The 13440-nt window shown below is 37.9% G+C and overlaps 1 protein-coding gene across 1 annotated transcript in view; it reads left to right on the top strand.

The window, feature by feature from the left end:
* The first annotated feature begins 318 nt into the window (after positions 1–318).
* shc3 (SHC (Src homology 2 domain containing) transforming protein 3) overlaps positions 319–13440 on the top strand; it is a 137441-nt gene continuing 124319 nt past the window's right edge. Inside the window, exon 1 of the mRNA XM_073071704.1 lies at positions 319–1053. Within this exon, the coding sequence (XP_072927805.1) occupies positions 508–1053 (546 nt within the window). The 5' untranslated portion in view covers positions 319–507. The remainder of the gene's footprint in view (positions 1054–13440) is intronic.

Here is a 13440-nt window from a genome sequence, read left to right as displayed (position 1 = left end):
AAATGATCGAATGTTCCAGCACAGTAATATATATAAGTAGGAATAATGTTGCTGAAGGTGAAATTCCTGATGATTAGAGCAGTTTACTTTCTGGAAAAGAAAAATTCCACGGCTTTGGATGAAAATGCCTTTCTATCAAAATGGGAATGGGAAATTTGAAAATTGATTGGTTCTAGTGTGCTGTAAGTGGGTGGATGGTTTTGCAACAGGAAGTGATTTGCAGTGTTCAGTGAGCCTTTTGTTGAAAAGGGTCTTCTCATTTGTGTGAGTCATGCTTTTGCTGCGAGCAGCTTGGCAGCTCCAAGCAGGACGGTGATCTCTGTCTTAGCAAAGTACTACTACGCCAGGCCCTACCTCTGCACTCAGGAACCATTTCTGTGTGTATTTATCTACCTGGGTTTATCGGGTTGCTGTTGGCACTATGAGAGCTCTGCGATGGTAGAACAAATGCATTCTAAGTTTGCGTCAGATCTGGATGTACTTGTACAGAAAATCTGACAGAAGGGCATGCTCCACCGTGCAAAGTATAATCGTTTCAGGAATGATTCGGTGACATCATTCGATGATCTTATACACAACTTATCAATGAACGGTAAGGGCTCGACTGCTACGACGACGACAACGACATCTGCTGCACCTTCGTACCCAGACCCACCAGAGGCGCTCCGCAAGGACCAGGAAAATGGGCCCACGACCCTCTGCAACTTCATCCAGAAGGTGTCCCATTTGAAATTTGCCAGCACAGGCAGCCTGTTGGGCATCAAAAATCTATCCTCTGCAATGAAAGACCTTGCCTCTTCGAAACAGCAAGGCAGTTCAAGCACTCCTAGCTCAGTTTCAACAGCAGTGGACACGTGTAGCCCTGTCTCCTCCACTCCATATTCTCAGCAGGACGTGAACAAGATGAGCACCGACAAGAGGGCCAAGGTGGAAGATATTCACTTGTGTGGAGAGGATTGGAATCACAGTGGAGGCTTTGTTAATAAACCCTCACGAGGGTGGCTGCACTCTAATGAGAAAATCCTGGGACCTGGTGTGACGTACATTGTAAAGGTTGGTTATTTAAAGTCTTATAGTCTTATCTGAAAACCTTGAAGCCATGAAATTTACAAAGCAGTCCATTAACCCATCCCATCACCATGTAGGCTGATCCATAGGACATATACACCTTAAATTATGTATCCTGTTTAGTTGGTTCAACGTCAATAAGCATGTATGTTTAAAAACTTGCCTTGCATACTTCCTGGTTCTATATATTGCAAAGATTCTTTCAAGATAAACTATATCATTGCAAATGAAGATTATATACTTTGTTTTCTAATGTCGTATGTTTGAAATAATATATATTGCTGGCTGTTGTAAAATAACATCTGAAACTGGTTAGAATATGTAAAAATCTTATACAGTGTTACAGTCAGTCTGGAGTATTAATCTACTTCAGTACATCTCAGAAGCTATTCTTGGTCACGGAGCTGGTTTTGATTTTGAGTTGAGATATCAAAAGACTGAATCCTGGACTAAGAGTCAGTTTGAATTAATACTATTATGTAAATGAGAGAAAAATAATTATTTATATCAAAACAACAGCAAAAATACGAGAGTATGCTTGGATGTTTCAGTGCTATACTATAAATTCTTGTGAAAGGGTTATTGACAGTATAATTGTGTGATCGAGGGTTTATTGCAGATGCAAATATTTTTTCCCACATTGGAATCTTGGTGCTATGTAATAACAAATTATTTATACCAAGAAGTGAATATAATGGTGCTACATAAATAAAATAATATTTATACCAAGAAGTGAATATAATTGAAATGGCTGTCGCAATACTTGCTGCCAGAATATAGTTGAACTTGAGGTAAATGACTTTATATTAGCAACTTGAAGGAACCTGTTCAGATAATGTAATCAGATTTTATGAATAGCAATAATGTGGAAGACGTGAAAATTACTATGTATGAAGGGATTTCAAAATATTATTTAGAGTGATATACATAAGATAATTTTCAGATATGATTCTGAAGCATCTTTTTGCACCTGGTCCAGAAAATAATTTTGCAGCTAAAAACTGCACTTTAAGACTGACCACACAAAATAGTGCGGTAGATTTGCAGGAATACTTAATAATAGTTGTTATGTATGATAAATGAAGGAGGACATTATTTTTAATGGAGCTTTATATAAAGTCCTGAACTATCCTACTGCAACCAAAATACTTAAGAAAACCAGCATCCTGATAAAAAAGATTTCATCCACAATGATCAAGAGCATTACAAAGTCGGTGTGCCTGGGAATTTTTTTCTTTTATAAACATTAATGTTTGTAAATACCCTCCTCTCTCACTAATATATTAAAGAAATCTACCTTCCATTAACTGATGGAGATTCTCATTTTTCTTTTTTGCCTCTGTTCAAAATGGTGGTTCTTAAATCAGATTACGTTGAAAGACGTATTTTAACGCAATTAAATGTCACCGAGCAGAATATGCAATTCATTAAAAAAAAGAATAAAACTAGCTGCAGCTTGATTTATTCCAGGACTAGATATGCACTTCAAAGTATACATTCTGAATTTTAATGTGTAAAGTATCAGGAAATAAAATGTTATACTGAGCATCACACTTTGGCTTTAACTACATATTAGTGACACCGGTGTAAAGGATGTAAGAACAGGGATGTGCAACAATCTGAGAATTATGTTATTATTTCAGATTAAATGCTTATCCAGCAGCCTTTGTGATAAACCCTTTATACGTTGAAGTGCTCTTGTTTGGACAACTTCCCTAAAGATTCTTCTATTTAAATTTGAACCGTGAAAAGTGAAGCAGTTAGAGACACCAATGTCATTCCCTTTATCATTAAAAAACATCTCTCAGGCTGCTGTTCATGTGAAGGAAGCAATGAATATACATACAATGCATGCTCTGTGATGAAACATTACTGCTATTCTTAATGGCTGTGTATTGAACAAATGTGTATCTTGCTTGCAGCATTTTTTAATTAGTGCCTCATGTTCACTCCTCACTTCATGCATCAATGAAATAAACAACCTTTTTTGATACAAGTACAAACCTTCCCAGTATTATGTTAAGCTTTGTGTATTTGGATTATAATGGATTTTCTATGATCATAAATTTTAAAAGGAAATGGAAGGAGTGAAAGGAACGTATTTGAAAATTACGTTCTAGTGTTTCCAGAGCCTGGTTTCATACAAATTGAGCAATAGCTTGGTACTGGGGATTATTTCAAGTAAGGTCATCAGTGAGGATGTTTGGTGATCATTATACAGTGCTCACTTCTATTCATAACTCCTCCGAAGAAGGAACTCTTCTCAAAGCAGCAAAAGCTGAACAATATTAAAGCTACAAGTGTTAATCAGCAAATAATGTTCACGTTGCTGATTACCACCAGGCAATGACCATCAGCAAAACAGTCCTCTCGTTCTCCTTTTCAACACTCAGTGGCATTGGCCCCTCTGAATCGTCCATCATCAACACCCTGGGGGTTTGCCACTGACCAGAAATTTAACAGGACGTTCAATATAAGTACTGTGGCTACAAGAGGAGGACGAAGGCTGGGTAATTTGTGACAAGCATCTCATTTCCTCATTCTCTATTCTCTCTATCACTTAAGAAACACTAATCAAGTATGTCATGGAGTTGGGCAGCTTTCACAACACACAAAAGCTTAACACCATTCCGAACAAAGCAAACCTTCTCTTACTGGATCATATACACTATCCTAAATAATCACTCTGCCCACCTTAAGCATGCAAGGTCTGTAGTGTCTCAAAAAGGTGACATCTATCAATAAGGACCTATCACCCATTGCTCTCTTCTCATTGCTACCACCAAGGAGGAGGTACAGGAGCCTAAGGGCACACACTCGACTTTTTAAGGACAATTTCTTCCCCACTGCCATTAGATTTTTGAATGGACAATGAACCCATGTACCTCACTGTTTTAAAAAAAATTGTTCTTGTTTTGCATTACTTATTCAATTTCTTTTAAAGTATGTATATATTTCTTATTGTAATTTATATATATTTATTTATGTATGCCAATGTATTGCTGCTGCAAAAGAATACATTGCATGGCATATGTCAGAGATATTAAATCTGATTCTCATAGAGTGTACTATCCACAAGGTATTGTGTAACAATATGCTAAGTTTTTTTAATCATACCTTCCAAAACTGTAACATCCACTATATAGAATGAAAATAGACCATAGGTTCACCATCAAGATTCCTTCCAAGATAAACTAAACCCATCTTTAATTGTCACAATTTTAACATCAGACAACTTATCTACCTAACAACAGTACTTTTGCATATGAAATGCAGGGGTTTTAAAAAAAGGCAGATTAAAAACTCTCTTTCAAAGGCATTCAATGCTGGTCTTGCTGGTAACATCCAGATTCTGTGAAGGAAGAAATGATTTCTTATTTATATCAATTGTCTACTAGTCTCATAAGACTTTTCAAGCTATTTTTCTTACAGAAGTGTAATGGACAACCTTGCACAATAACATAATACTGAAGTGAAGCAATGTGTGTCAGCTGGCAGAATGGGATCATTAAGATTCTTTGCCAAATTTCTCCTGGCCTTCCATAAAGATTGGCACAACACCGATTTTCCCTAGTCTCCTTCAATTGTCATTCATCCATAACCAACATCAGGCAGTTGGATGTTCATAAAAATCACCTCAAAGGCACAGAAAATGCATGTTTGTGGAAATATAACAAAGACAATAAAACAAATGCCCAATTCATCTCTGTGCCTGCTTGTTCAGATTAAAATTTATGAAGCTCCTAGGTTGCTACCGACAAGTGATATTTGTTTATCCTTTCATGGATGTAGACCTCACAGGCAAGGTCAAAATCTAATGACTCTTAAGAAGGTGATAGTGAAGGTGATTAGGGAATTCCTGGAATTTAACCTAGTAAAATAATCTCTCTTGAAATGGAACTTATAGATAGTAGATGTCATAGATTTGAGAAGTCTTAATAAATTGCTTTAATGTATTTTGTAGGCTGCATATACTATAGCCATGATTCATTGATGTTGGGGGGAATGAATGTATAGGGCCATGGATGAGGTATCATTCAGACTGGTTGCAATGTCTTGGTTGGCTGAGGTTTCTTGAATGTTGGAAATGCATTCCTACAGGCAAGAAGAGAGAATTCTTATTAAATTCCTGATTTATGCCTGTAGATAGTGGAAAAACAATTGTGGGAAATGGGAGGTGAACATTCATCATAGAATACCAACCCCTTGTTGCAGTCGTAGTATTTCCCTGACCAGTCCTATAAAGCAGGTCATAGCAGTTAATAGCATAGGAATGCAGCTTCCGTAAAGTTGTTGAATATAAAGGGGACATGGTGACCCTCCAGCTTGTTCCAGGGAGCCATTGGTTAAAACTTACATGGCACAAAAGTGACTTGTAGTTTATCAGCCTAAGTATGAATGGTGTCTACACCTTGATTAAGAAATTGTTTTTTTAATTAGCTATATTATTTATCTAATAAATCCCATATGTGGGTAGAAAGCACTAGGCAGAAAACCAGGTCCACGTGGACTAGGTGACCCAGTGGGCCTATTTCTGTGCTGTAGTGCTCCATGACTTTATTCACAATGAATTTTGGGCATTCCAGATTTTCATCTTTTCTGCTAAAATATGAGAAATAGGTGAAATAGATAGAAAACATTTTTTGAGAGCAAATCAAGGAAGTTCATTGCAATTAGACTGTGGATTATATCATCCTACAGTACCGAAGCAGACTGTGTGCTCACCGAACCCATGCCGGCCATCCAGTACCCGTCTATATGAATTCCATTTTCTTTTACTTGATTCTTGATGCCATGGTACTTCAAATGCTCATTTAAATATTTATTAAGAGTTATGCAAGGCCCCATCTCTACTGCCCCTTCAGGTCAATTACCATAATGGGAAAACAATCCAATCATTGATCAAATCTTATACAAAGGAAGATGATTATAGTTGTTGGAGTTGTTGGAGGTCGGTTCCAATTCCATGGTAGGACTTCACTGCAGGAGTTCTTTGGAACAATATATACACTGTACATAAAAAAAACTAAAAGAAAAATGTTGCAACGATGAAGCCTTCTGCTTTGGTACCTCTGAAATGTCCTCCTTCTTCATGAAATATGGTTTCCTATCTATCACTGTGGATGGAGTTCCTCTATTTCCTCCACACTACTGTAATATTTTTTGTTTTTGTTTCCCCCAGTTATAAGGGTAACAGATAGAAATAATTAACTGGTTTCTCTTTCCACAAATACTGGGTGACTGGTTGAGTTCTTCCAGTGATTTCTTTCCTTTAAATATTTTTCACTGGCTGCTGAACATCACTTTGGAGCATTTTTTTTCCTGTTCTCTCTCATTCTCTGCTTTAATCATAAAGATTTAATAAAACAATTTGATTTTATGATTGTATGACCATTTCTGCCTCACAATTTAACTCTACCATATATGCAAGTGCAGAGCTCCTGTTTGAAAACCGAGGATTAATATTAGTCTTTCCTAGCTTTACTAATTTATTCTGAAAGACAGTTCCAGGCAGGTTATTTAGTTATTATATAATGAATTTTTTTTTAATGTGTAATTATATATTCAGCAAATTTACAATGAACTTGGTAAAAAATAACTTGATCTATTAAGAATTTTGTAATAATTGCCTGAAAATGACAGGGCTTATAAAATTAAAATATTTCCTTCCATTTACCATCAATTTAAAGTTTTGGATCTTTTCTACAAAATTTTGAATATGTATTTGTCCAGAACAGATGGGTTCGCTGTTCCTTTGCTAATGATGTCCTATGTGGATAAATTATGTTATTTTATGGTTGTTTTCCTTTGACTGACCTGCTCAGGTACGACAATGTATTTTCCAATATGTCTAATTGTTAACAGCAAGTAAGATTATTGTAATTGTAGCTGCTGGAAGCAATCAACATGTTTAAAAAATATTCTGTTATGTTATGTTCACAAATTTTGTGGGGCTCTGGTACATTTGTGAGCTGAGGTAACCCTCCCTTCTCGTAGATTAATGATGCTTTGAAATGTAGTGATTCCTTATTGTTTGTTTATCACCATCCTTAATCTGTTAGCATAAATATGTTTCAGTTCTATAGTGCCCGATGCAAGCTCCTTGCTAATTTCCCTGTTGATCTGCTGAATACGTGGCTTACAATAGTAGTATTCGATCCAAAATGGAGGCATATGAAGTTGCCTGATAAAGCAGCTAGCCTTAGGATTTGGAGTAGTTTAGAATGCAGCAAAAAAGGACCAAGAGTTTGATTGACAGGAAAACTATTAGACTCAATTTGCAAGGACCTTAAAAATGGATTGTAACACTTTCAGTAAATTTGAAAGTAAAAAATGGATTAGTGAAGAAAAATATCAGCCTTTGCAGACAGAAATGGGAATATTTATAAAAATATAAAAAACACAGATGCTGGAGCCCGAAATAAAAATAAACAAAACAACTCAGCAGGCAAGGAAGCGTCAGTGGAAAGAGAAACAGAGTCCTTTTGGTGCTGAGAGCTTTTATCAAAACTGGGGAAAAGACTTCCATTTCTGATAAGTATTAGTAAAAAATAAACAGTGATGTACAAGTTAATGGCGCTGAAAGCTTACAAATTTTCAAGGCCTCATACTCCAGGAAGTCATGGAAATAATGGATTCATTCCGCTATTGCCATCCAGGTTTCTAATGGATCTGGACAAGTTCTATATTCCTCTGTCTATGAAGGGCACAAATGCTAGACTGGGTCTGTGGCAGGTCATGAGTATTGTTCAAGAGATATACCTATTTAATAGTTTGCTTACCAATCTACCTACGTCAAATGCATCAGTCTATGATTACACTGGTTGCAATAAGCACTGTACAAACCTTGTGGGGACAAAGTCCTTTCTTCACATTGAGCACAGCCTTCATTAAGTTGCATGCCACTACAAATATATTAAGATGGGATAGTATCAAAATAGATCTATGCATATCAAAACTTTGCAACCTTGAGGAGCCGTGGTCCATAAAGAGCAGTAGAAGTATACACCATAATCAAATTATAATTTTCCAAATGTATTATTATTATTTTTTAAATTCCTTAATAATTGATTTTAACATTTTTCAACAATAGATACTGCTAGGCTTATTGATCGAGATATTTATATTTTGCCCCCGGGTTGCTTTTTGAATAGGCTGTCACAATCATTTGATACTTTTCCAGAATCTATATTTTTGGAAGACTCTAACTAATGCTTCTATTGTTCTGGTGCCCACTGCATTTCAGATTTCAGGACAGAACCTATTTGGCTCATAGAGTTTATCAGCCTGTAGTCCAATTAAGGTTTTGCCTAATACCAATTGCAAAGTGATTATGATGGTATTTAGTTCCACTCCAGCACTATACAGCATTAATACAATGCCCACGGTATCTTTGACTGTTTAATTCATCTGCCATTTTCTTGTTCTCTGCAACTATTCTCCTAGCCTCATTCTCTGAGGTGTCAATCTATTTGGCCCTCTGCTTTTCTAAATACTTAAATAAACCCTTATTGTCTTGTTTTCAAATATTCTTTGCCAGTTCGCACTCAAGGTTTATTTTCTCTCTTTATTATCTGTTTATACCTGAATGGATTCTGAATTTCTTCCAGTCTTCACATCAATTCTGCACATTTGTTTCCTTACATGTTTACTCTTGTAACTTAATATGCTTTTAAACTTCTTCATTAGTTATGGTTATTTCCTTTGTAGAACATTTCTCCTAACTAGAATATGCTTTTGATGAGTATTCTGAATTGCCTAAGTGTCCATTACTTTATTCCTGAATGTTAAGTTCTCAGCATTGTTCCTGAAATTATGTCTCTGGGCAATTAGGTCTGCACAAGACTCAGCTTTTTGATTGGTAATGATTACTAGAAGACGGTGGGAGAAAGGGGTGAAAATAAAATATCAACCATGTTCGAATGGTGAAGCCAATGGGATGGGTTGAATGGCCTAACTTTGCTTCCTTATTTTATGATAGACATTATGCTATTCCTATTCATCTTTATTTGTGCAGTTAGCTTACTGCCTCATTACAAATGTTTTCCACAGTATAGCTGGATAACCTTACTTCTGAACTAGCCAAATTCTGACTCAGACAGGAAGTGATGGTTATCTAAACTATATGAATTTGATATGAAGTCTTGAAGGCTGACACTTACCTATTTGGAAGATGAGGTACTGTTTACCAAGCTTCACTGAGCTGCATGGAGACACTGGTTCTGTTTGTTCTTCATAAGCATTCCCTTAGGATTGAGAGAGACCTGCTTCCTCTCTGGTTTTTCAGCTTTGAAGGTGGCTAATAAGGCCAATGCAGGAATGGCAGACTCTTTCCAGAGAAGGGCAGGAAATGGCTGCGAGATGGGTGGGTGGGTAGTTTGTAAGGTAGTGTGTTTCTTTTGCTGCATGTTCAGGGCTTCTGTATCCTTCTGATTTATGGCGTCCAGTTTCTCAGTACCATTCCAATTGCTGCTCCTCGACTTTGAACAGTCACGGACCAGTGGTTCCCAGGAGACATGTGATGTTGCACTGGAAGGAAGCTTTGCATACTTCTTTGAGTTGTTTTCTACCTGTGATAATCTCTTCCTATGACAAAGCTTGGGCTGATAATATTTATTTCATGAATCTAGACTTGGACATGTAATAAATGTGGTCTGCTTAATGTAGTTGATAGAGTAGGGTCTCAAGTCCAGGGGTTTTGACCTGTGAGAGGATGATGGCATTGTACAACCTGTCCTTCTGGTGCATATGGAGAAAACTGTGCAGTCATCAATAATATTATTTTTCCAGTGCCTTGAGCTGCCTGCTATAGGTAGTCTGAGTCTCAGAAGCCATATAGAAAAGCAGGCATTACTGCTGCTTGTAGATCATAAGTTGTGCCTGGTCTTGGTATTCAAATACTTTTCCTCAATTAACCAAAGGCATTGCTGGCAGACTGAAGATGGTGTTGACTTTCATTACTGATGTCTGTCTTTGCTGAGAGGTGGCTCCCAATACTGTATGGTGCAATGGAAGCAGGCTGAAAGAGAATTTTGATCCTCAAGATTTTGAGAATAAAAGCTATCCTCTTGTATGCTTAATGAACAAGTCACTGTTGTCTTGGAGCTTGGTCACAAGTAAGTGCAGGCATCATTTGCATTTTGTGGTTTCAATATTGAATTTTGGATTACCTTAGTTCCAGAGAAACATTGTAACTTCTATTGGCTAAACACTTTCTTGTTAGTCCTGACAAATGTCCAAGGGACGTTTGCTTGATGTGAAATGCAACCTTGTGGCAAGAAAGATTGAGAGAAGTTTTGGGGCAATGACATAGTCTTGTTTGACAATGGTTTTCATAGAAATTTGGTTCTATTGTGGATCACCTTGGCATCATACCTTTGATGTCAATAACTGGGATGAATTCTCAAAGTCCTCAAACTCAGATGTGCACAGACATTCATCACCGTCTTTTGTATGCTCTACAGCAGAGATGGATAGAGTGGTTAGATAAATGGAGACCTACTGCAAAGCATTTCCCCTATATTTGGTTTCTCCAAAGTTTTCTCATATTTCCCAGTTTTAATGAAAGCTTATTTGTCCACAGATTTTGCCAGACCTGCTGAAGGACTCCAGCATTTTTTGTTTTTACTTCAGATTTCCTTTTTTTTTGTCTTTTAATGTGTTTATGGGAACTCATTTGCAGGCATGAGGAAAAAGCTGACATGTTGACTTAAATTGGAGAAATCTTTCAGAGAAATAGAATAGAGATGTTAGGTCTTATGGTGTTATGATTATTGGAACTTTATTAATAGGCAGTATAACATGTGTTTGCAAAGCAATAATCTGAAGCTCGTCTACCTGCATTGCTTCAGCCAAATATATACACTTCATAAAATTTCATAAAATGTGAAATTCTATAGTGCAATGGTTCAGAATTCAAAATCTGAGGGATAGGATTAGGAAAAAGAACTATATGATTAACAATAGGATGGGTTATTTGTGATTATCTGAAATGACAGCTATTACTGCATATTAAAATCATTTTCTGGGCTCTGGGCATTGCTGTCAAGGCAAACAATTATTGTGCATCTCTAAATGTCCTTGAGAGAATAGTTTTGCTTTTTGATGTGTTGCAGTTCTTCTGATGTTTTAACTCTCATAGTGCAACTGGGAGGAAATTCCAGTAGTTAGAGCATGTGTTCCCAACCTGGGGTCCATGGGCCCCTTAGTTAATGAGAGGAGTCCATGCCATAAAAAAAGGTTGGGAAACTCTGATTTAGACCCAATGATGATGAAGAACCAGTGACGTACACTCAGAAATGCCACTTTATTATGTCCACCCGTACACCTGCTTGTGAGTGCAAATATTTAATCAGCCAATAACGTATCAGCAATGCAATGCATAAAAGCATGCATATGTGGTCAAGAGGTTCAGTTGTTGTTCAGACCAAATGTCAAAATGTGGAAGAAAAGTAATCCAAGTGACTTTGACTGTGGAATGATTGTTGGTGCCAGATGGGTTGGTTTGAATATCTCAGAAAGATCATGAACATACACTTAGTGGCCACTTCATTAGGAACAGGAGGCACTGAGTTTATTTCCAAGTCAGGATGGAGTGTGACTTGCACATTCAGGGGGTGGTGTTCCCATGTATCTGCTGGCCGTGTTCTTCTTGGTGGTAGGGGTTCGGAAGTATAGCTTCTCTGAGTAACTTCAGTGCATTTTCATTGAGCTAGAGACTGTAGAAACAAGCCCTTTGGTCCATTATGTTAATGCTGATCATCGTCAACCCATGTATTCCAATCCCATTTACAAACACTTAGCCCATAACTTTGGCAGATTCAAGTGCTTGTCTCAGTCACTTACATGTTCTGAGTGCCACTGCCTCTAACTTCCCCTTAGGCAGTACATTTCAGGATGAACCATTTTGTGGACAACACACACTGTCTCATTGATGGCAAAAGTAATATAGCAACAGTATTTTTTTACAACGTGGCAAATATAGTATCTGAAGACATCTGTTCTCGAACATCTGATGAGCTAATTGACATTCAACTGTAAATAAAAATCATATGAGATGGCTGCCAAACTTGAAGATCCTATTAATTTATTTCTCTGTGCAACAAAGCAAATTCTTTATATAAATATAACAGATTTTGTAGATCTGTTCTCAAGATGAAGCTTTTATTTCTAGAACTTCTGAGATGTCTTCCTTTATCAAAGAATGGAGTTTTTCTTCTACCACCATTGATGCTGCCCTCACCAGCATCTTCTCCATTTTCCACACATCTTCCCTAACCTCATTTTCCCACTGCCAATACAGGAATAGGGTTCCCCTTGTCCTCAGCTACCACCTCACAAGCTTCCATATCTAACACATCTCTGTAACTTCCACCATCTACAGCACGAACCTACCACCAAGCACGTCTTTTCCTCACTCTCCCACCACTCTCCACTTTCATTAGAGGTTGCTATTTACATACCTTCCTCGTCCTCTCATCCCTCCCCACAGAATCCCTCCTGGTACTTACCCTGCAAGTAGGACAAATGCTACACTTGCCCTTACACCTCTTTCCTCACTGCCATTCAGAGACCCAAACAGTCCCTCCAAATGAGTCCCTCCAAATGGTCCTGCAAGTCTGTCAGAGTCATCTACTGTAGCCAGTGTTTCTGGTGCAGTCTCCTCTACATCAGTGAGACTCGACATGTATTGAGGGACCACTTCACCGAGCACCTTCGCTCTGTCCATCACAAAAGGCAGGACTTCCTGATGTCCACCCATTTCCATCCCAATTCCCATTCTTCTTCTGACCTGGCAATCAATGGCCTTCTCTACTGCCACAATCAGGCCATACTCAGGTTGGAAGAGAGCATCTCATATTCTGTCTGGGTAGCTTCCCAACTGATGATATGAGCATCAGTTTTTCCTTCCTCCCCTTCTCTCCTTTTCCATTTAGCGTTCTGATTCCCCCTCTCAACCCCTTTCTTCTTGTCACCTGCCTGCCACCTCCCTCTGGCATCCCTTCTTCTTCCCTTGCTTCACTGTCCACTGTCCTTTCTTATTAGATTCCTCCTTCATCAGCCTTTTACCCTTTCCACTTAACACTTGCTTCTTACTTCACCCTCCTCCCCTACCCCCTCACCTTATCCCTCACCAGCTCTCACCTATTACCTGCCAGCTTGTACTCCTTCCACACTCCTCATTTTCTTTCTTATTCCAGCATCTGTCCCCTTCCTTTCCAGTCCTGAGGAAGGGTCTCAGCCCGAAATGTCAACTGTTTATTCCTCTCCATCAATGCTGCCCGACCTGCTGAGTTCCTCCAGCATTTTGTTTGTATTGCTCAAAATATCTACTTTTTAAAAAAATTTCAATTCCTGACATGATACTGGTGA

The sequence above is a fragment of the Hemitrygon akajei genome, chromosome 2 (assembly GCF_048418815.1).
Source record: "Hemitrygon akajei chromosome 2, sHemAka1.3, whole genome shotgun sequence".
In the NCBI taxonomy this organism is placed as follows: domain Eukaryota; kingdom Metazoa; phylum Chordata; class Chondrichthyes; order Myliobatiformes; family Dasyatidae; genus Hemitrygon; species Hemitrygon akajei.
The sequence above is the reverse complement of the archived record's forward strand: the minus strand, read 5'-3'. Positions and strand labels throughout refer to the sequence as shown.